We start from the raw sequence: 24,043 nt of genomic DNA on the forward strand, positions 1-24,043 counted from the left end.
GAGACACTTTTCTAGCACATTTAAAAACCAAAATTTTGGCCAAGAACACATCCTACAACTGCGTACTGGATCTGCATTGCATACAGTGATGTGAGATTCATTTTTTTAATATATATATAGATTTATGTATTTTTTTACCCCCCCCCCCAAAAAAAAAAAAAAAAAGAATAGAGGTTTAAGTGATTTTTCCCAAACTGAACTAAACAATACAAATAATGTTTCCTAGCAGGCAATAATAAAACCCTAAAAATATTGGGGGAACAAATCTTAAACTAAGTTCAATTCCATCAATTTCTCTAATCTTTACAGTTCTCTGCTGTTTGGTGGTTGCAACTGTAGCAAAACCACTTCCCCCCTTCAGCAGTGCGTGCATTTAGGCACTCCCAATCACACACTTTCCTATTTTTGGTTTTCTTCATATTTTTATCACTCTACCATCCTGATGTCTCCTTACACCTATCTTATGGCCATTCCCACCCTCTTACACCCCAAGCTCTATTTATTAACCTTTCATCTTATCTACTCCAGGTGGGTTTTTTGGTTTTGCTATTGATTTACTGGTGCTCTCAGTTCTTCTACAGCCTCTAACAAGAAAACCTTCCCCACTTGGTTCAGGCACTGGAGCTACACTACCAATGGCAGCCATCAGCCTTACAGCAGCAAGAAATTCCTGCCCAGCCTGTACTTAAGAGTGCTAAAGCAAGGTAGAACCAAAGATGCCACCCACTCCTTGGACTCACACACCCACAGTTAATATGACTATTCAGGAAGCCTGGCTGCAGCACAGGGATTCTTTCTGCTCAGGAAAGGAAACAGCCAAGGGGACAAATTCAAGTGACAAATATTCTTATTACCCATGTAACAAAATTCAGTCTCTATACAAGCCACAGAAGCATCACATGCTCACCAACCGCAAACCTGGTCCAACTTACAAGCAATTAAATTTATTCAAACAAATTAAGCAAGAAGCATTTAATATGCAAAACACATTTTCACTTCGGATTCAAGGTGAAAAGAATAGAAGCAGCAGCTTACTTTGTCACAACCAATCTGTTTTTCCTCATGCTTTCTACTCCCGGTTTCTCCCTTTCAGGTTCTCCTTTCTTCCCAGTCTGTTTTTTTGACTTCTTGTTCACTGCTTGACTGATGGTTTTGGCACAATGTTTTGGCAACAACTAGTAACCAAAAAGACATAGCCCCTCCAAATTAAAATCTGATTTTTTTTAGCACACTTCATCACACAAATAACACATTCTTTCTCTGACATGATTCTAGTATTAAAAATTCTTGCTCAAATCACCTTCAGATTTATAAACAGAAAATTTACCCAAAACACAGAGAAAAAAGTGAACAGAAAGTATCCAGAAAGTTGAATGGAGACAATCTCAAGGGAGAATTAAAACAGATACAACCATACTCACCTGATCACTCAGTGTACATTGTTCTGTGCAAATGTCTGTGATAAGATTTCGAGCCTGTTTAGCCATTTCATCCAAGAACATGTTACACAAGGAGAGACTACGATCTCCAATATGATGTCGCTGTTAAAAAGGGAGCAAAGGAAGCAGGATTTTCAGTTTCCCATCAGTCCTACAGTACTGTAGAGAACACTTCACTAATCATATAACTAGCATATGGGAAATAATAAATTCATTGTCCTCAATCTTGACTCCAGGCTATTTTTTTTTCTTTTTTTGGAAGCAATTTGAACCATGAAATTTTCAAAGTCACCATCAAAAATGTTTTTTATAAAAAGAGGCAAAAAAAAGTGTTTTGAAGAAGTAAGTTTTCACATTTAATCTTGGATCAAATCTATTCTGTCCAATATTCCTAAGTCTCTGTGAATGTCCTCTTCATTAATATGTGCCAATACTAAGTCCAGGGTGGGAAGAGCATGCAACTCAAGCTATAGAGAAGGTACTGTCCTTCATATCATTGAAAAAGTCAATAATAAAGCCCTGCTGCATTCATTTCTGGATTTTGTTCCTTGGTCACTGGATCTACACAAGCACAGTCTCTGTCTCGCTGAAATCCTCCTTTCACCACTGATGTTTACTTTCTATCAGCCACACTATGGCACACTGTACACAGCACAGCAAAGAACATTTTCCCAAAATGATAATAGTTACCAAGGCATACAATTCAGATACTGAACTTCAAGTTCTGCTGGCTGTGACAAAATGTGCTTGCTGCAGCTGAATGCACAGTAACTAGTGTCCAGTGGACTTTGGCTACTGATTCCTTACTGTTACTATAATTGTTTTCAAAGATGTCTCTTGTCCTAAAGGGTGAAGCTTTCCTGGAAACTTTTTAGTGCTTGTCTAGTACAAATAGCATTGGCAGCTATTTAAAGCAAAGCATACGAGGAAAATACCTATATAAATATATATTGTAATGAAGTTTAGCAAGAAAGAATTTTATGTTTAAATAAGAAAACCCCACATTGTGTATATTACAATAAATCTTTTTCAACTCATTGTTTCAGATGAGCACTGTTAGGAATGAAAACAACATTTTCATGAGCACTACATAAAAATGGCCAAGTTTAACTCTCAGACTATTTCCAAAATCAATGAACATACAGGAAATGTACTAAAGGATTTATGCCATTACAACAAAAATAGAAAGAATTTCCTCAGATTCAAACTGCTTCCTTTAACAAAGAGTCCATTTCTTCAAGGAACACTGTATTTTTTAAATTCCAACTCTAACCAACAATGTTCCCATAACCCAGTTCTGACCAAAGCAAACGCTTGCATTATACTGTGTATCACCTATTTTTTTTCCTTACTGAAGAAAACTGTAACAAGCCATACAGAACCCCCAACTTCCTATTTCCTTCTCCCAACTATGAATTTATAAACCATTTAACAAGAAAACTGTTGCTTCTAAGCTTTAATAGCATGTGGGATTTATTAGTATCTAAGCATGAAAAGTCATCTGATTTTTTGTATCCTAGATAATCCCTCTTTAAAGCAAAGACCAAAATGCTTTCTCACTTCAGAAAAGGATTTAGAGATTTATGCATGAAGAGTCACAAAACAAGATATATACTTGTTTTACCTCCAATTTTACATTTTTAGGACTCTCCTCCCTGAAATATTAAATTGCCGTAACAAACACCTTCTTGCAGTGCTCAGCTCTAGTGTGAACCCTAGTTCACTCAAGGTTGAATAAGAGAAGAAAATAACTAAAATTTAAAAATTACCTCCTCAGGGCACAGTTCATGGGTACAGCTCATAAAGTGAGTACAAAGCAGTGGGAATGCAATTGAGTATCTTGATTGAGAGGGAAGCTCCAAACACTGCTGAAACATCTTCTCAAAAGCACGACTATAAAAACTGAACAGAATTAACCAGTTATTAATTAGACATTTAAATGCAATATATATATTTTTGCTGCAAATAAGGCTTACTTCACACAAACCAAACATGACCATTTTGCATACCAAAAACTGCCCCATGCTTTCATCATTTTTGTTTTCTCCATTCACTTTGGTATTTTATTTGCACATCTATTTTATATAAGTATTATTATCATAATCATATTTTTATTCTGATTTTTGCCACATAGGGGCTGTAAAAACTTGCACTTTTTGCCAAAAAGTACGAAGGAAAAAATCTGCAAATGATTCCTGATCAATTATATGACTGCTTGGAGAATATCTCTGACAGATGTTCATAAATACCTTTTTCAAACTAATTCTGCAAGAAACCAGAAATTCCAGTCCATTTTTCCACTGGCCTATCTTCCTACAAAGCGTGCTATTTAAAAATAACACTCGCAAGGACAAACCAAATCATAAATAATAATAAAAAAACCCTTGTACAGTCAGGTTAGTAGCATACCAAAAGATAGAAAGATCTGAGGTTTCAACCAACATCTCCACCAAAGAATCTACCATTTTTGTGTGGAAAATGATTGTGTTCATCATTTTTCCTAGTTCTCTATGGTCCGCAAGACCAAGCGAAGCTTTAGAAACGCTGGTGTAGGCCTGGAAAGACAAAACAATTTATATGTTAGATCTGCAGCTGCTTTTTGTGCAAATTCCATTGCTGTTGCTCAATACCGATGTGAAACACTGTTTGTGCTCTGAGTATTTAAAGACCATGCAGGGATTCTTCTCTTTCCACTGGAGCAAACAAAAAGCAAACTGCCTTTCAGTGAAGTCTCTAAACATCTACTGAACATGGCTAATTCAGAGATAAACTGCAGAACGAATGTATTGGCAAAACACAAACCTGAAAGCTCTCCTTCACCAGTGTAGGCACACTGAATCACACTCCACACACCCACCAAACAGCTCAGCCTCAACACATTCTATTTCTGAACTGTTACAAACACCCCAAGGGATGATTCGCAAAAAGTACCCAAAGCAGACAAAGTTATATCAAAACATAGGAAATTATCTCTTAAAGCATTTGTTTGATTTTAAGAGAAAGTTATTTTTAGATAGCCTGTCACCCACTTCCAGTGTGAGAGGAATCTAGGACACTAGTAATCTAGGAAATATTTTGGTTTAAAGTTAGTGAAATGTCATGCATATTTACCAATTCTTACCTGCAATCTAAACCAGTCTAATCTCATTCCTCTGAAGTCAAATACCTCTCCATCTTCAACTGCATCAGGGAAAAATATAGAACAAAAACACCTTAGAAAATAGTAACAAATTCAGATATACTATATCAGATCTTCTAAAAACCCCAAAGTAGCAAAGAATTATTTAGATAATGAACCTCATGTTTTTACCCAAGAATTTTGATCCAGTACAGTTGCAGTAAAAGGAATTAAAATATCTAGATGAAAATATGTGCAATATGTTTTCTATTTTAAAAGGCAGAATTACTACTCAAGAGCATTCTTTGGAAAAGGGACACACCACAAGAAGCAGATACAGAAATGAAAGAGAAACAAGGGAACAAAAGCAGTTTATCTCCTTCTACTGATTACGTGAAACAAAAGTCATGAAACTTTTCAAAGGAATCTGCCAGTCTGTTACCAACTTTCCGAGATCATTTAAACTTACCTTGTTTCACACTTAGTGAAGTCATTGTGTTTACAAAAGAGGACATGATGATTGATTCATCCTCTGGGCACACTGAAAGATTCTAAAATAAATGTTGTTGCTATTATTATTATTATTATTATTATTATTATTATTATTATTATTATTACTACTTTAAACTTGGTCTATGAAACAATGTCAATATCCATGCCCCATTTATCAGCTATACTCTGAAATGTCCAAAAACCTACAAGAGGTAACTTGATAGGATATTTCAAAGAGTGCTATTTAATAGCTTTCACTTTTTAATCCATTGGTTGATGACAAATGCCTAGAAAAGATTGTTTCCAAACCAATATCAGTTCAAAACAGGAAAATCTGTCAGTGGATGTAGCTATGCTACATTTTCCGTCTTTTTTGCAAAGAAAACCTGGCTATAGCAGGTCTTCTTTGCAAAATGGAGCTCATGTCAGCATCACTTTACCTACAAAAAACCCCCTCTCAATTTTTTTTTTATTAAAAACTCAAATTTATTTTACTAACGATTCAAGTTTTACAAATGCAACATAAATCTTTTTCGTTTTAGCCACTAATAGGACCACACTTCTGTAAAGTAATGCAATGCAGAAGTTTCTCATAATTCCAGCAATAGGTGATATTGACCCCTAAAGGCTGAAAAAATCCAAATTACCAGTCAATCATTTGTCTAACCTGGTGCTTGATAGCTGTTATCAATTAATGACAATTAAAATTCAAGCCCATTTTTCCCCCTTGTTTCAGTTTGGGCTCCATCTAGTGGCATCACTAGGGAATAAAACCAAAGCACTTCAGAAAGTTTATCGTAATTTCTCGGTTGGGCTAAATAAGAAAAGGTTTCTACACTCCTTCAGTGACAGTACCTGTTTCACTGTCTCTTAACATAACATAACATAATATTATATTCTTAATATTCATCTATGAATACTGGAGTACATAAATTCATACCACTGACAATGGTATGAAGCTGTGCCAGGGGAGGTTTAGGTTGGGTGTTAGGGAAAGGTTCCTCCATCAGAGAGGGTTGTTGGGCACTGAGCAGGATCCTGAGGACTTGGCGTCACAGCCCCAAGGTTGCCAGAGCCCAAGGAGCATTTGGACAATGCTCTCAGGCACAGGGTGGGATTGTTGGGGTGTCCTGTGCAGATGAGCCTTGTGGGTCCCTTCCAACTTGGGATATTCTGCGATTCTACATAGAAACCACAAGTTCAACTCTAAATCCCAGAACTAAACAGTAAGTTAATTTTATTCCATAAAGCTCATCAAAATCCACAAGCTGGGATGCATCTTATGACCTCATCTTGGACAAAAAGCCCAAAAACGTTAAAATTTGCATTTGAGAACCCAGAACCATGATGTTGCATACCTGCACGAGCTCATTTAAGACCACTGCATCAAAGCCAGAGAGATACTGGACATAATATCTCTGCATCACTGGTCCATATTTTCTCACATGTGCCCTGAGCTCCTCCATGTAGAATATTAGCTCAGCTATGTGCCTAGACAAAAAGACAAGGAAAAGCTTACAAATATCACTCAAAATATTAATTTCTATCAGCGGGATGCTTCTCAAGGGGATTTCCTCCTATACCTTGCTTTTAAAACAATTATAAATAGCTAATTTCTGTATGAAAATACTTGTTAATGTTGTAAATGGGTAATTTAGAATTAAAAAGGATAATTACATAGATAATTTTCTCTGCAAGGTCAAATCCACTCACTAGGACATAAGTTAGCAGGATACCACCACAGTACACAAACCTCAAAGGTCTATATAACTATTCAGTTCTTTTTCTGAATAAGAAGCCCTTCTGTACAGCTCAATTTGGAAAAAAAAAGTTTTTTCTCAAAAAGTGGTTAAACTTGAAAAATACAAGTTTAATAACTTCTTTTCTGGTTGTGGGGGGTTTTTTCCCAAGCCATGAGGATGGTTAAATACTTGCACAGGTTTTTTCAGATAGGCTCTGGAACCTCCATATTTCCTTAGCACCTAAATCCAGTGGAGAGAAGCTGAGATTTACCCACTCCAGCTCTATAAATGGCCTTGAGATTGTTTCTTGCCTAAATTCCCGCAATCTTTCATTCAACCTTGTGTCCAATAACCTTGAGAAGTCTCCTGCCTATCCACACTTGTAAGATCTTGTAATTGTATTTCTCATTTTTACCATCTGTTTATGGTGACACTAATGCTGTACTACATAAATAAAGCTTAGCTGATTCAAAAGACAGTTTTGCCACAAGAGGCATTCTACAAATCAACATATAAAACATTTTGAAAGTTTTCTTGTCTCCTTCACTGATTTAATCAATGCAAAATCAGTGAAGACACAAGAAAAAGCTTTATTTTTGCCTATCCAGAGTTAAAAAAACAAAACTTATATAAAATATTTTTATTTTATAAATGAATTTTCACTGATGTGCTCCAATTTCTAGGACAGTTTTCTGTTTTGAAGGTACACTTAATATTCCCAAGTAAAAATTTTCTGAACATTCCCAGCTGCTCCACGTAGCCAACTTTTTCTGAGATTCCACTGCCTTCAAATTTATTTTGTCTGTCAAATTCTAATATTGAATGCATTGCATTAACAATGAACATACTTATCTATGAAATCATCTGCACTCTTCTTTGGCATATTATCTGCATGACGAAGAAGCCAAATGATTTCATCACGAGCAAAGGATAATGCCATAAATACAAAAAGTGCCTGAAAAACAAAAAATTATTCACAAGCTTATCAATGTACACAACAGCTGAATAGTTTGTGCATTCAAGAGGCAACTAGTCTCTAAACTAGTCTCTTAAAATTTTAAGAATTTAAAAAACTAAGTGGGTTTTCTCAGAGTGAAGTAAGGAGCCTTTCCCCCCAAAAAAAGAAAATAAATATTGGATTTATCATTGAGAAACACACCGGTTTTTGCACAAATGCAAAGCATAAAAGCTGTCATTACCTTGGGACCCAGGAGGCCTGGCTGATCAGACAAGACAGTGGCCAGTTCCTTGAGTGCGGAACGTAAAAACTTGCGTCTCTCTCTATGCATTGAACCGCTGCATCAAAAGAATCATGCATTATCCACTATGCCAGCCACAGAACACTTGATTTGCAAAAGCATTTAAGACCAAGCACAGGCAGACTATATTACATCAACATCAAAAGTTCAGAGTTTTGAAGAACGTGGTTCAAAAAATTGGCACCCTCATTGCCAACCCCATATATTCTTGAAGCATCAATCAATTTAAACACCAAGCTCTCTGCCCCCTCTCTGTGATGTGCACTAGACTACATTAAAGCATTTCTATTTGATCTGCATTCACATTTTGTAATCAGATAAAATGTAATTAATTAATAAACTAAATACTTTCATCTTGAGAATTCAAAAAATAATCTAAAACTTGGGAAGTTAAATCAGCAATGACATTAAGCAAATCCAGATTTAAAAGAACAATCAGTAAAGGATCCCACTTGAAAACGCATGACTAATTCAGCATTTGACAAATTCTGTTTGTACAACCTTTACAGTTTTGTTTTAAGAAAACCAATGCTAAAATCTGCCAGAAAAACTTTTTAAGACACTTACGCATGTGAAACAGCAGCTTCTTTGCACTCTCTGATGTCATTAATACGCTTGTTGTAGCTGCAGGTAAAAACCAATCAGATACGGTGTGAGAATCAGTAGCACATTTTACAAAGAGCTGAGTAGGACTTGAGAGGAGCTACGTTATAGCAAGCAGGATACAGCAGAAAACACACATCAGTTCCTGAGCAGAGCTAAATGCCAAAACTCGATACTCAAAGCAAAAATTCTTTCTTTCTTTCTTTCTCCTGAAGTGCTGCTGCTGTTTGCTGGTAGAGGTCTCAACTTTGTTTCTGAGTTTTCATATAATGTACTGCAGAAACAGTGGGAGCCAAGATGCAATTTTTCAAGCAAACTCCACATTTGTAACATCATTTCCCTTCAGCAAATCGAGATTTGTGGGTGAGATCATTAACCTTAGAGACTTGCCATTTTAGAGACTGATTCACCAGGCTGAGATAAAAAAAGGTGTGGTGGTTATGAAATTAGGCCTTTAAAACTTACGCATTAAAGAAACACTCTAGATACCAAGCAAAAATGTTTGTGTACTTAAGCAGAACTTGTGTAAAGGAGAAGTAATACGTTAGAAACAATTCTTCAAGAAATATGGTGTTTTTAACAGAGATTCTGAAAGGACAACAAAAACTTACCCTCTTATGTTTACAAACAAATCTTCTGCAGCTTTGTGAATATGGAACACTTCGTCCCGAAACAGAGCCAAGCAAGAGCTGCTTTGAAGTGCAAGTTTCCAAAGATTCAAAGCTGTAGCATCACTATTTAGGATTCCGTGGCACAAAATAAATCCAACTTCAAAAGTTCACATTGATGTATGACACAAATCAGACGCACAAAGACAGTAAGAGGACAGTGAGATGATTATGTATTTTCTCTTAAATAGTTTGCACAGATCCTTAATAAACTCTTCAATGGACAACATTTTCTAATACATTAAAAAATACCTCCCCACTTCTAATGGAGGTCATTTTTGCAATATTTTTGTAAAATTAATTACTTTATGCTGATACTACTTGACTATTTTCATCAGAATTACTGAAGCCCTCACTTCCAGTCAAAGTCTGGAACAAACTGATGACACTCTATTCCAGCAGCACATGCTGAATTCTAGCTTCACTGCATGTTAGTACAAATGAAATTTCATCAAGTTCTCCAGAATCCTATTTGAATACAACAGCTATTGTACAGTACAGAAAGCAAGTAGTCTTTTAAATGTTAAGCAATTTTTTAAATACAACCATGAGCTGTTTCAGAAGATTTTACTCACAAATGATCCACTTTTCCATTGCATCCAGAGACAGGTATTCACACGGCATCTGTTAAAAAAACAGTAATTTGTAGCACACTAATTATAAGTACTTCTTAGCAAAGAGGGACAAACAAGGCCCTAAATGCTGACGAATCACAGAAGGCTGCTGACCACTAACACTTCAGAAACTGAGGGTTAGAATATTAAGTGAGCTTCCATACCCTCCAACCCCTTGAACAAATTTTGACAAGTATTTATTTTCAATAAACATTGTATTTAACGATATTTAAGAATTAAAAGCTTTTGATGGATATTAATTATGACTTGACAGCTGTTAAAGTTTTAATGTTTTTCAGAAAGATAACCATTCATATCACAACTGAAGCAGCACGTGCAAACTCCAATTTTAAAGGAAGGACCAGTTTGATTTCCAGTTTCCTCTCAGCAAACACTTGAGAGGGTACACAGGATTCCTCCCCTCTAGGACTGCAGAAGTTAACATGTTTCCCATGAAGAGAAACATATTAGTGAAACTGAAGGCACCGGTTAATGTCACAGAAACTTTGCTTAATGAGAGAAAACTTTTCCCCTGTGCTAATCAGCGTATTTACTTCTCTGATTAAAAGTCACATAGAGGCAATCCAACAACTGTTTTACAGAAAACCTTACTTAGCTCTATCACAGAATGTAAATTAAAAGATCGTACTGTGTCAGACTGCGCAGGATTAAGCATTGTACTGGGGGCACTGATGAGGCTCAGTAGTTGTGCGTTTCTCCACTGGTCAGCTGAGAGATTTCGTCGAGGATAGACCATCTGGAGTGAAATCAGAGCATCTGAAAGGGACTAAAAAACAGGCTAATGATTAGTTTGAATGGTTAGTACCATTGGATCAGTAGAGCTATTTCCTGAGCATTATTACTAACAGTCATCAAAACATTTTAGTGAACTAGTTTTGAAATTAAACCTAAGTAAACCCCATTGCATCTAGTTTACTGAACATACAAAAGACTACTATAAAAGGCTAGAGGGAGGATGAAAAGAAGCAAGAGAGTTTGATTTCTATTATTTTTAGTTAAGAGTTACAAAGTTCTGAGTTCAGAATTAGACGACATGGGAAAAAAACAGTAAGGCACAAAAGCCCCCTCACATACAATTGAAAGCTGTTCATTATTTATTCAAGCATTCCAGTTTTTGTGTTCCTCCTTTCCCTGCCACTTCCTTTAGTATGTCTTTCCCTCTGGTAGCAAACTATAATTGTTTAGAGCAGATAGGGTCTGCAGGAACATCTTTGTAGCAAATAAAGCTTATCTGGGCAAGTGTACCCTACATCTTTTCCCTGACTTTTGTACCAAAACTGATGCTTAAGGAATCCTCAGGGAGCCAAATGTGAGCAGTGTGAGAGCAGAGGTCACTCAGGCAAAAATACCAAAGTTATCTGCCAAAGTTAATGTAAAGGATTAAACAAACTGTCCAGTTTGCTGCAAAGCAGTGGGATTACAGAATGACAACTCAAGTGTGCAGTTCCACCAGAGCGCAACCCAAGAATATGTGTCTGTAGTAAGGCACCTGAAAAGATCCCTTCTAGCACAAAATAAGCACAACTGCAAAAAATCGGACTGAAAAAATATCTTTACAAATGTTTCAATGGAAAGGACTGGTCCACTATAAAATACAAGAGCAGAAACAAAGATAATACTGAGAAGTAAAGCATCTTTGCTAAAATGCAGCAAAGATTACTTGTAAATGAGATCCTTAGCTAAGGAAGTCTTAACAAGACAGGAATCATGGAGAGGAAGATGTAACAACAGTAAGATTACAGACAAGTTAGAAGTATAGGAAACTATTTCACTTCAGAGCACTTAGGAAACTAGCTGGAAAACTCTGAACTTCTAGTGACAATCCTGAAAAGTTTAAGGAAATGGAGAAAAACACCTCAAGAAAACAAGAGAAGGAAAACACAACTAGTACCTAAACTTCAAAACAGGTAAAGAAAAACCCAAGCCTTAAAAATTTTGCTAATAACTTAGAACTTAAGCTACTGCCAAAAATTCCAAAGTAAGTTGTAATTGTTGGGCAATTAATTTGCAAGCACCTAGAAAGGAAAATCTTTACAACAGTTGGTCAATCCTGATCAGAGAAATCTAGTTTCCTTAGACAGAAGAGCAAATCTAGTGAACAAATGGGAAGTGATAGAACAGGATATACTTTGACTTTGGTGAGGCTTCTGTAACTTTTCCACGGTATTCTTACATGAAAATACAGCCCAGACAAAACATCACAGAACTGCAGCACAACCAATTGTGCAAGAACAGAAATTTAGAAAGATCTGTACAGAAAGGACTAAAGGAATTGAGCTCCTTTAACTCAGTGAAGACAACTCAGCAGCGTCAGCTTTTGAGTAGAGAAGCTACTGTTAAAGAGGCAGTGGTGATCCCCAGGATTCCCAGTTTAAGGACAATCCAAAGCAAAACCCCTCAGGTTACAAAATAGAAAATCACATTCATCTAGGATGGCAATTCTGCAAAACAACCAACTTCACAGAAACATTGTGAATCTCTTTAATTTCAAGCTACAAGCCTACACAAAACACACAAGTAGCTACCAGCAGATGATCCACAGCTGATTTTTAATTAATTTCTAATCCTTAGTGAATAAAATGGCACCTTACTAATGGGTCTTCTCATTCCTGTATTTCTGCACGTTGTGCTTTTTAATAGGGTATCAATCCCCAGACCTAGACATTCAGTGTAAGCAGAAATCTCACGTAAAATTTATACCAAATGGCCTTTGACAAAACAAACTCTTGCATATTTACTTTTTATCTCTGTCTCTCCCAATTAAGGTTACTGCATGCCTGTGAAAAGTAGTTACATACTTTACTGTGAGGTACAAATTCCTCCATCATTTTCTTTAAAGGATTTTCATAATCCACAATCATCTGGCCAAGGCGTGGATATTCTCTGTCACTAAAAGCAACAACAAACAATTCACTGAGGTGTAGCTTTCATTATCATTGATATTATACACATCTTTAATACACTAAATTTTTTACCTTGCTCCATGTGTCATTTCATGGGCATAGTTATACAATCCAATGATAGCCTTCCTTTCTTCAATTCGGGACAGCAGTATCATCAGAGTTGTGTAGGTTATAATCAAATCTAGGTAGTTCTTTGTTAAATCAAAGTTTACAGTCTAGAAAGGAAAACCAGTAAATTATCACTTAAATACTTTTAGAAACAAGCATAATACTTTTTTTCCTTACAATTTCCACTGATTTTCAGCATTTTTAAAATACAACAGGCTGCCTTTTGAACAAAGTTCCTGTTCTGGTAGCATATGACTCTGTATAACCTTAATTTATTCATTCAGACTCCCAGAACTGTTTGCACTCATGGAAGCAAAGCATCCAAATAAATCCTTCCAGGTTTAAGTCTCACAGATTACCTGACAGACAGGAAAACTTTTCTTGTTACTAAGCAGTCAGCACTGCTGAATGTATTTTAATAAGACTCTAATGTAAAAGACTAGCACATAGTCTTGTCAAATCATTCCACAGAACACATACCTGTTCCTTTTTCATATTATGAATGTAAGTTGGCCAAATTTAGAATAATGACCAAAACTAATAAGGTGACATTCAGAACATTAAGGAAGTTGAAACCAACAGGAAAAGCTGTTGGGAGTTTTCTGTGGGGATTTTAGGGGTTTTTTCTTTCTATGTTTATTTGCTGGGGTTTTTGGTTTCGTTTTTAGGTTTTTTGATTGTTTTGGGGGGGCCGGGGGGAGGGTGGTGGTTTTGTTTTAAATGTAAGACTTTAAGAGGCATTTGTAGTTGCTTTAGTCAACCCCAAAAGTGACCTCCTCAGACAGCTTAGGTGGACACCAGTAATAGTCTTGTCTTGTGAGTCTTACAAGGAGTAAGCATACAGTTGACTAGGAATTAACTTGCAGATACAATGATTCAAAAATCACTGAAAGATCTTTATGTCTGGTAACAATACTGATAATACTGCCCATAAGAAGCCTGCTGAGAAAGGTCTATCTCTATTATAGAAGTTAGAAAACTGAAGCCTACATTGTTTTCAGTTCTCTTGCATTTATAACTTGAGATGTGATGTTTCTTGGACTAACAAAAGCAAATTCTTTCCCCCACAGGACTCTGAATAGAAACATTTTTGAAAGTTTAAACCCAGAAACTTACAATATCAAAGAAGACTTGACAAACATCAATAGTGTTTAGCAGTTCACAGACATGGTCCTTGAAAAACAAAGGAATAACTTTAGTTTAAAAAGATACAATTAAATCACATTATTACAATTAGTGATGGAGCTTCATTTTTTTTTTTATTTGAAGAATAGAGCTTCAAGTTCAGCTCTTTCATTATATAGTGTTACTTCATAAACAAAATTACAGAAACTTAATGTGACAGAACAACTTACACATTAGTAATACCTTACCTTAAATTCCATAACATCAACGAAGGTGAAGTAGTATAATGCCAGGTTCTTCAAAATCTCTGATTTTTCTTTCTGGAGCTGAGCAAGCTGTTGCTAAAAGAGAAACATGCACACTGTTCTTAGAAGATCTTGAGAAGACTGCTGAAAAGTAATACCTGTGAAGCTCAGAGTAACCACCAGGCTATGCAAAGAAGCTGTAACATGGATTTCTAAGGCTGAGGTTCTGTGTGTGTCAAATAGACACAGAGTTCTCAGCACTGATCATTTTAACAGCTGCCAACTACATTTTGAAGATAAAAGTTACATTAGTACACATTAGTACCAGAGTCATATTGTTTAGCTCAGCTAGAGATGAAAATGGTAGTTAGGAAAAGTGTTATGTTATCGTATGTATAATTTGCAAAAGCAGAACAGTACATGAGCACAAATCAGTATGCCAAAACCAAAATAATTATGTTACTTGAGGTGGAAGAAAAGAAGGTGGCACGTTACAAACTTTACTACAGAAAAACATTATGCTTTTAAATTCTGAACTTACCAAAAAGAATATCCAGGCAAAGCCACGTTAAGCATGCAAAATAAAATGTAGATACAAACATAAAATACAGTAACGGTTCTTTGACCAGTTCCATATAAACACAATAATACATTCAAACAAAAGCAACAAAATAAAGAAACATAAAAGAAGCAAAACACTAGCATTAGACACTGGTGGATAAAATGGAAGAGGCAAACGTGAATACAAAGGTAAAATAATTCACATGGATATATATTTTTATATATTTTAAACAGACAATGAAATATCATTTATTTTTAAAGATTTTCTGAAGGAATCAGATTGATCATCTGGACAATTAAGAACACGAAAAAGCAGCTGGTAGTGAACAGCCATTCTGTTTATCTATGTATGACAGTCTCACAGCACTGCAGGTATCCAAATATTTAACTGGCAATATCCAGCTACAAATTACGTCTCCTTCCTGATACAGGAATTGAAATGAGTTAAAGCAGTCACAATAGGAAAAAGTGCCCTCCAAAAATCTTCAACATTTTAAATTAAAGATGATCAAGTTAAAAAAATCTTTTTCTCAAGAAAAGCAATCAATTATAAGACAGATTAAAAAGTTGCTTCAAATTGATTAGCTTACTTTTATGAGAGGTTAGAACTGAGTATGCTTCTTTAGCTCACTCTCTTTTATAAAGCTGTGCTCTGTATTCTCAGTTTTATGTAAAGCATCAAAATTCCTCTAAACTCGTAAAAAAACCTGCCTGGATCACAACTAGGTATCATATGTAAAATAAGTTTTGCTTCTCTCCTCTGAATTTTTAGAGGTGATGATGACTTTTTAGAAGTCTTGAGCCGTAACACTTTCATTATTGCCAAGGAAGACAAGAATAGACAGTTAGGAGCAAATCAAAATGGCTACATTATAAAATACTCCTGCCTACTCAAACTATTGCAAAGGATTGGACTTTGAATGCCTGCCTGTATAGTATTTAAGTCTCTTTTACTTAAATAGGCATCAGCCAAGGCTTAATTAAAAGAGCTGCAAGTACATCTGTTTGTTTTGTAACTTGTCCTGATAAATCTCATGTACCAGGAAATAGGTTATTTCCATTTAATGTGCTGCTGTACAAAAATCTGTTTTCAGATCCCCTGGGCTTGTATTTTGATCCTCAGCATGAGGATTAAAGCTATACCTTTTCCAGTGTATAGCTTTAACTTCAACTGCCTGGAGCTCAGAAACTGAAGCACGCAGCATCACCACACACAGACTGCAGAGCTCCAGTATGTCGGTGCAGCTCCAGAACACCTTCAGACCAGCTCGTGCCTACACTTGGAACCACTCCAGAGGAAAGGCTGCTTTGTACTTTCAGGACTGCTTCATCAGTCAACAGTTCCTACACAACGAAAATTCAGTTAAGATGAGTGGTTTTAATTCTGCACCCCGGCCCTAGCACTTCAAGCATTTCTTGCCACTTTGTAGAAGACTAAGCAGAAACGGGGCTATTTTTTTTCTGTGCAACTAATACAAGTGTGAACCAGATGACTCTGAAAAGTCCTTTCAAGAATTTTCAGGAAGAGACAACAGGGTGTGATTCACAAGATTCTTTCTGGTGCAGAGAAGAAACAAAACCAGAACTCACTACCACTGCACACATGCCTTAACATTTTTTCCACTGCAATCCTAACTCATAGTAAGCAAGGTGCAATGCTAGAGGAGACCCTCAAGATTATAGGTTGCTGTAATAATACACCTATTTTTGGCGTAACAAATAGCAACTGAATGTCCGCTCCGGCAGGACACCGCAATTTCAATCCACAATATGTGAAGTGGGGAGATGTGGCAAAAAGGGAGATGCTGCTAGGAACTATGACGACAAAAGAAATAATAAATTTTCAGAATTTCTGTGAAGCTGTACAGAGTAGAGGGAGGTATTTGCCACACTCAGCTATGGCTTATGGAATCACTGCTGGGCATTCCTACCTTGTTACCTACATTCCCAGAAATATTTACACTTCAGTGATGCTAAAACTTTCCTAGAGAGTTAAGATGATCATTCTTTGAACACTGAGTGTTGAAGGGGTGAGTAAACTTTTATTTAAAATAATAGTACTGAAATAAAACAATATATAAACTGTTATATCAGTATGGGGCAAATAGTTTAATTTATAGAGCACAGCTTGATCAGTGATGTTTAGAAGAACAGCTTACAGGCATGCAGTGTCTTGGATGTTTGTTTGCTTTTTTATCATTCAAGAATGTGGGTGTAACCCTTTGCACAACCACAGCATTAAAACTTTCCATTACTAATTTTCTGACATCTGTTTAGAAGTTGCTGATGTTATATTGATTTGTATTTGGTTTCAGGCTTTTTTCCTTAGCCTGCAATTCATTATTTAAAGTTTCCAATAACCAACAAAAGTAGGTATACCCTGAAATAGGATATACTGAAGAAATAACTCTTTAAACATCAAAAGATTATTTTTACTATAGCTGACTATGCCTTGTAGACTGGTTAGCTGTAAGTGGTTTATTTATTCTTAGAGAATTTGAAGTACAAATTATACCAACAGTATTTTTGTCGAATGAAGTGAATTAGATTTAAGACCTATGAAAACCTGTAGCAATTTCAGCATAATATGGCAAGATCCAAAAAAAACTCTCAAATAATTAACCTGAGATTATTTCTTTTGTCTGTTAACAAAATACCACATCTCTGATCACGTTTGAATATTATTTATAAATAAGAAAGAGTAAAGCTAACACTTGTGAATATATAACCTACAGGAGAAGGAACTGATCTTTAACTTGTGCCTTCCCTTCTTTATATTAAGTCTGAAAGATTCTTACACAGTCAATTATGGAAACAGAGAAAGTACATTAAAAGAAGCAAAAAAAAAATGGAAAGTGCAAGACAGCCTCACTTAAAGATTATATGAACACAATGGCTCAGACAGGGAGAAATGATGCAACCCTGATATACAAATAATGTGAATAAATACCAATTTAATGCAATGGCTCACAAAAAGTATGAGACAACTGGAAGAGGTTGTTCAGAGAGTCTGATGTGTGTAAAAACAAAGGGTACACTTAGTCCTGCAATTTTTTATCGAGTTTATTTGACTGGTAGCAGCAGTATGTGAATAAATGTCTTATTTCATGCTCTGGAAATAGTCAGTAGGAAGGTGAATTTTCTGCTTCTCATATCAGTGTGATATTTTTCCTGCAAGTCTTATCATTAAACACCTGGATTTTTTTTCTACAAACCAACACCACAGATATTACCATGTCCTCAGCAAAAATACCATCAACTCAATCTTACCAGCTGGAATATAAGCCCCAAAAAGCAGTATTATAAATTTTGACTGCTAAATTTCTGGAGAGAGAGGTAAATCATCACTGCCAGTATTCTTACTGTCATTTGTTACACTCACTATGCTTGTCACCTATAGAGTCTTCTAGATGAACACTTGAGAAACTCAATTAATTTGAACAAAGTTCTGTGTCTACAAAATCCATAACAGAACACCAGGGAAAGACAGAAGCATTTAATAAAATGAAAAAAAATTAGGTTTAAATTCTGTAAATTAACTCTAGAATGATGGATGTGTCCTTGGTTTCCTTATTTCCAATTAAAAGCAGTATCTGGAGTACTGTGCTGCATATAAAAAGATAAAATAGAATATTTAACATGTTTACTAACTAATGTATGTCTACCAGGAGAGCTATTTTAGTTTGTTTTCAAGTTTCTAGCACTAAGTTTACTGTTTTGAAAAGGAAACAGACACCTGTGATGCTCCATAACTGTTACCATTCCCAGGGAATTAATAACGGCAGACAACTGGAACAGGGATGCTTCTCTTTAAAACTAATCTACCTCTCAACTGTAAGAAAGAGTCTCCCCAGTCTCACCTTCATTTACAATTTTTGTAATATTTTTACAATTCATTTTACAAAAAATACAATGTTTTGAATGCCATCTCAGTGGTGGGGGGTGAAGTGTTTGTTTTGTTGGTTTTTAAGGGCCAAGCTGTTAAATTGTCAATCACTAAAGCAAAGAGTTTTAGTGGATGAAGGAAAGGGTAAAGGATAAACACATTCACTCCTCTGTAAGTATTGCAGACACCACAAAACAACGAGAAACAATTGATTTACCTTGGCAAGTGACTTGTGCGGACTTACATGACTTACAGCAGGCTACTACAATGATTTCTTACAAATAATGATAAAAAATACAGTATTTGGATGTTATTCTATCTCAAATTCAGGCCCAGTCAAAGCTCAAGCCAAGAAAATAAACAAATAAACTTTGTAGCTGCTAGCACTTACTGTTTCGAAAAGATACTTTACATTATGAGAATTCTGTTTGGTGAAACATTCTGAAGAGATTTCAGGATTTCACATGACCTCTTAGAATTGCCATAATAAAATGCTCACTCATAAATGACTTAGACTGAAAACTTTATATCCTATATTCTGTTATACAGGATATGTCATTTTAAGTCAGTCCTACACCTGTGACAACTGAAGACATCAGACAGGCTACTGCATACAAAACCAGAACAGTAAGTATGGTGGTATCAGACCAAGGCATTAGCTGAGCAATCTCAATTGTGAGTCACTTCTTAGTAAAAATGTAGATAAAATTTATTATTTGTAGATATGCAAGAGATCTAACATCTCCACCCTAGAAAGGTGGAGAAAAATATTAACATTTACTGAAGAGGGGGATAATTTAAGTTAGACGTAAGAAAACAGCTGTAACAGCTCTAATGACCGTATAATTTCCTCAAAAATAAATGACCAGTGAAGAGGGATTACCAATACATGAGGCAGCAGAGCTGAGACCCCAAAATTATTTTTCTAGAGATGACAGTTTGTAAATTATCTTCATGAGTGCTATGAAAATTACAGTACTAAATGCTTCATTAGAAACAAGCAAACAAATGACATTTTCCTTGATGTACTGTAGCACTTGCAGGGGCCAAAAGAAAAAACTGAAAATCAGGTTGCTATTATTTGTATTCAGCGTTTTGAAAAAGACTAACTACTGGAAGCACTGATCACAAATTAAAAGTCAAGACTGGTTTTAAAGTGTGGGTTTTATTTTTTTTAATATAAGAAATTATTTAATAAAAGCATGCATTAATGACTTCTAATTAGCTTTAGCCAAGGAGGTTCAGACACTCTGTGTCCACAACACCTCTCCCACACCCATCTAATTTGCTACCTAACCAGCTCCCTATGAAGTAAAACCATGAAAGACACAGGAGGAAAAACAAACACACACACACACACACTGGGATCTAAGGGAAAAGGCAAAAATTCAAAAAGTAAAGTGAATTAATTCAAAACTGTGGATCCTAACCCTGGTAGACTGGAAATGCTCACACTGCTTGTCCTCTGCTCCCAAGTAATCTTATTTCCAGTCATCACGAACACAGTACAGCAGAAAATTAGTCAATACAAAACACAAATCAAATTGATATGAGCAATACTAAGAACATAGCTACTGTGTGATGAAGACCAGCATTATTTAGAAAACTGATCTTTCCCTCACTAACCATACACTTAGAAACTTCGAAGCGATGCTTCACTGGTCTGCTTTGTGCTAAGCAATGACTGAACCTCAAATTTTCCAAGAGACATGGAAAAATAGAAGTTTTTCTACAAGGAAATAGCTGAGGAACAAACCAAGAAAAACATGTTCAAGAAAGAAGGCAGATATTCTCTCTACTTGCCATATGTGATGTTTGGGAAAGCAGAAGGGGGGATACAACTTCTTCACACAAAAACATGGAGCTTTACCTGTGCAGGCAGTAGATTTATCAAATTCTACTCACAATCTAAAAAAAAATTCTGCCCTTTCTCTCTGCATCTCCAGTTCCCCATTGTGAAGTATTTTAGTCTGGTTTTAAAAGGCATTAAGCATTAGCATTGACTGAGAACAGAGCAACTTTTAGGTCCTACAACTTTTTTTTTGAGTTCCGTATGCTCTCTTCCGATTTCTCTGTGACAAGACCTTCACCTGTACACCCCTATAAGAGGATGAAGTCTAAATAGAAAAATCAGAAAAATCAGGTTGCTTCTGCATTCCTTACTTTGGAACTCTTCTTCCGAAGCTAGGCCAGGAAAATCAGTGAAAATAAATGCTACTGAGTCAATACAAGCACAATCACATCGCAGACCTGACCAAGAACAATGGTGCTGTAAAGTTTTTGGAAGCCATCTGCAGCTTAGAAGGCTTTTTCAAAACAAAGCTTTAGTCAATTTAAAATAATTAGAAATAGTAAAGCTCCCTCAAATACAGAAGAAAGTTTCCTTTCAAACAGGACTCTATCTATCTATCTTGTTTGTTTGTCACTTTCCTAATCCTTCAAGTTTTTGCTTATATACATTACTTCCTTTGCAGGTTATTTCATACAGTGTGCAGCAATACTACCCTGGTGGCCTATTTCATTAACAGTTTAAGGCCTGGTCTTCAAACTGCACAATTTCAAGGTTTTATGATTCACAATGGTTATTAGAAAAGAAAGGGCAAGTGTAAGACATCGCAGGGATTGCCCTCCAACAATGGGAGAGAGAGTTATGAACTGATGAGGAGCAGAGTTATCTATAATTAATCCTTTGCAAGATGAACTACTCCATTTAATTTTCCAGCCTGGTCAGCAAGGATTCATCAGCCACTTCACTGTTTGAACTGCCCACAAACTTTCACCCTCAGTACAATACTGAAAATCAGCAACTGTCAGACATTGCTCTGATGACTCAGCACATCAAACACTGAAGGAGGAACAAAACCAGGAACTCTATTTTCCGTGGATAAAGATGTAAAAGATATCAAAAGCAAATATAACAGAATTACTTGTATCAACAGAATGAAAATTCATGCTTTTCAAGATCATCTGATCACAGCAAACATTGCTCATACTTTTCAATGAAATGTGTCGCTCATTTCTAAGACACAAAACACTGTAGATGACAATACCTGAGAAAAAGCAGCTAAAATAGGTAAAAAATAAAATCCAAAAAGCTGGCACTACCTATTCTCAAAAACTGAATGCATGCCTGCTCAGCACCATCACCTACTGACGTGTTAAAAGGGACACAGTGCTAGGCAGTGGCAACTGCTGCACTCGAGCATTCAAAATCCAAAACCCAAAACCCCTTCCTGAAAGGGTGTCCTGGAATTTTCACTGCAAGAAGGAAACACAACTTCTGATTTCTTAGCTATTTCCACTGCAGTAGTCCTTTTTGATATTTCTTTAATCAATGTGGCTCTGTTCCAATTAGCTTCTTGCCCTTTTAAATCTCTGATCACCCTTTTCTTTTTTTGGGAGTTACAACACTCCACGGGAAACATCTGTAAATAACTAAGCAAAATGCCATCAGCTCTGACTGCAGGACAGAAACCCCAGCTGCCGATTCCTAGAGCTCAAAATCCTACTTCAGCTTGTGTTTATACTTAAGGAGGGCAGGCTTTTGTCAACTCTGCTCAATAAACACAGGCCAGGCTGGCTCATAGTAAATAAATACACGGCGATGACAAAACATTTGAGTGTGTCCTATTTTAGAAACTGTGATTGTCAAAATATAGCAAGTTTCCTTTGAGCTCTTTCCATAAACTTCACAGCACCAAATCCTTAAATATCTGTCATTAGTTAAGCTCCAAATTCATAATCAACAACTGGAAGACATTTAAAGCATACACACAAGTGCAGTAAGTAAAGTCTGTGTACATTATCTTTTAATAGTTGATCTGCCACCCAAACTTAGAGAATATGGAAGCATTTACTAAACATGGTTTAATGAATTTACTATTTTTACATAAATTTGAGAAAGAATTTCTGTATTTGTTACTAACACAATCCAATTCAATACAAAGATGAGTAATATTAAAGAGTACAAAGCATGCACAATTTTAAAAATGAAAAAGCGCACTGTTAATGAAATTGTTTCCTTAAGGTAAAGATTTTTCCTGGTTTCTTTGGGTTTTTCCTCCCATTGGTATTATTAGAGACATTACACACAAATTTGAGATGGCAATGTAAAAGAAACTAATTATTCTCATTGCTATCACCACTACCATTCTGCAGAAACCTGAATGCTGGAAGCAAGGCCAAACCTCCCAAGCACACAGGCATGTACTTGTATCCAGGGAACATGCAAACCCAAGACCTACCTCCACTTGCCACCTTCAGAAAGAAATATAAGCTGGTAAAACAAACATCTTAAGGGCCCTTGTCTTTCATATTGAAACAGTGAAACAAGTGTACGTCACCTGCCAAAATGCTGCCTCTAGCCTAATAATTACCTAAAAGAAAGGCTTCAAAGTCAAATTCAGCAATACTGAGTCACTCAAAGGTAAAACATAATATACTTCTGCAACTAAACTCACTATATTAGGAGGAAACAATTATATTTCTGTATTTTTGTACTTCACAATGTTTCTCCTTTTGTACTAAAGCATTCTTTAGTCCCACAGGGACTGGCTCCACAGGCAAGGGTACCTGTAAAGTACAAACACTTCTTCCCACCTTGCAGCCAGGTATTGTTTTACTGATCTGCTGTTTAGGACGCATCACAAATAAAGTTATGCAACTTTCATCTTCTGTAATCAGTCTGGTCACCAGGAATTTCTCCAATTAAAGGCATGATTTTTCCAAGGATTTCTTCCCACTGACAATTCTTTGAAATGGAATAAAGAGAGCAGGCAAAAAAGAAAACCAGACAGAGTCCTATCCTAACAAAACCCATCCAGAACTACAGTATAATATTCTCTCCTTAAAGATAGTTCCTTCTCAAATATCCTGTCAGACATTCGAATCAACAACTACATTCCAACTGCAACTGTCAGCATCAGATGCTTCATAAGAAAACGTAAACTTCTCAGATAGTGCTGAAAGGGTAGTGAGAAAAATAATGATATGGCCATTTGATTACTTACATTGTTGTTGCGTGTTTCTACTGCTGGAAACTTCCTGACTATGAATTTGACAGCAGATTCCAAGTTTTTGTCAATAAGATAGGATGGTTTGGCTTTGGGGTCACCACATGCCTATAAGAAAATACAATACAAAATGAAGTAGAAACAAAATCATCCATGTAAAGCTAAGTGATAGTTGCAAATCTGAAGACAATTAGAAAGATTCCTCTTTTTGTTTGCTTGCTTTTAGTGAGCAGGTGATAAAATGAAA

At 36.0% G+C, this 24,043-nt stretch overlaps 1 protein-coding gene across 2 annotated transcripts in view; it reads right to left on the reverse strand.

Annotated features, from left to right (window-relative positions):
• NCKAP1 (NCK associated protein 1) overlaps positions 1-24,043 on the reverse strand; it is a 57,011-nt gene that overhangs the window by 21,123 nt on the left and 11,845 nt on the right. The window contains exons 2-19 of one of the 2 annotated variants that reach the window (XM_066189480.1): positions 23,794-23,904; positions 14,341-14,427; positions 14,084-14,140; positions 12,932-13,074; positions 12,755-12,845; positions 10,585-10,722; positions 9,897-9,945; positions 9,265-9,421; positions 8,618-8,674; positions 7,991-8,087; positions 7,640-7,746; positions 6,408-6,540; positions 5,027-5,108; positions 4,561-4,619; positions 3,849-3,994; positions 3,209-3,341; positions 1,422-1,541; positions 1,036-1,175 (exon numbers count right to left, since the gene is read on the reverse strand). In XM_066189480.1, the coding sequence (XP_066045577.1) occupies positions 1,036-1,175; positions 1,422-1,541; positions 3,209-3,341; positions 3,849-3,994; positions 4,561-4,619; positions 5,027-5,108; positions 6,408-6,540; positions 7,640-7,746; positions 7,991-8,087; positions 8,618-8,674; positions 9,265-9,421; positions 9,897-9,945; positions 10,585-10,722; positions 12,755-12,845; positions 12,932-13,074; positions 14,084-14,140; positions 14,341-14,427; positions 23,794-23,904 (1,907 nt within the window). Of the gene's footprint in view, positions 1-1,035; positions 1,176-1,421; positions 1,542-3,208; positions 3,342-3,848; positions 3,995-4,560; positions 4,620-5,026; positions 5,109-6,407; positions 6,541-7,639; positions 7,747-7,990; positions 8,088-8,617; positions 8,675-9,264; positions 9,422-9,896; positions 9,946-10,584; positions 10,723-12,754; positions 12,846-12,931; positions 13,075-14,083; positions 14,141-14,340; positions 14,434-23,793; positions 23,905-24,043 lie in introns of both variants that reach the window. The other variant, XM_066189479.1, reaches the window with a different exon arrangement.

Source organism: Chamaea fasciata, unplaced genomic scaffold (assembly GCF_029207755.1).
Source record: "Chamaea fasciata isolate MVZ Bird 193981 ecotype frontalis unplaced genomic scaffold, bChaFas1.0.hap1 SCAF_8, whole genome shotgun sequence".
Taxonomy (NCBI): domain Eukaryota; kingdom Metazoa; phylum Chordata; class Aves; order Passeriformes; family Sylviidae; genus Chamaea; species Chamaea fasciata.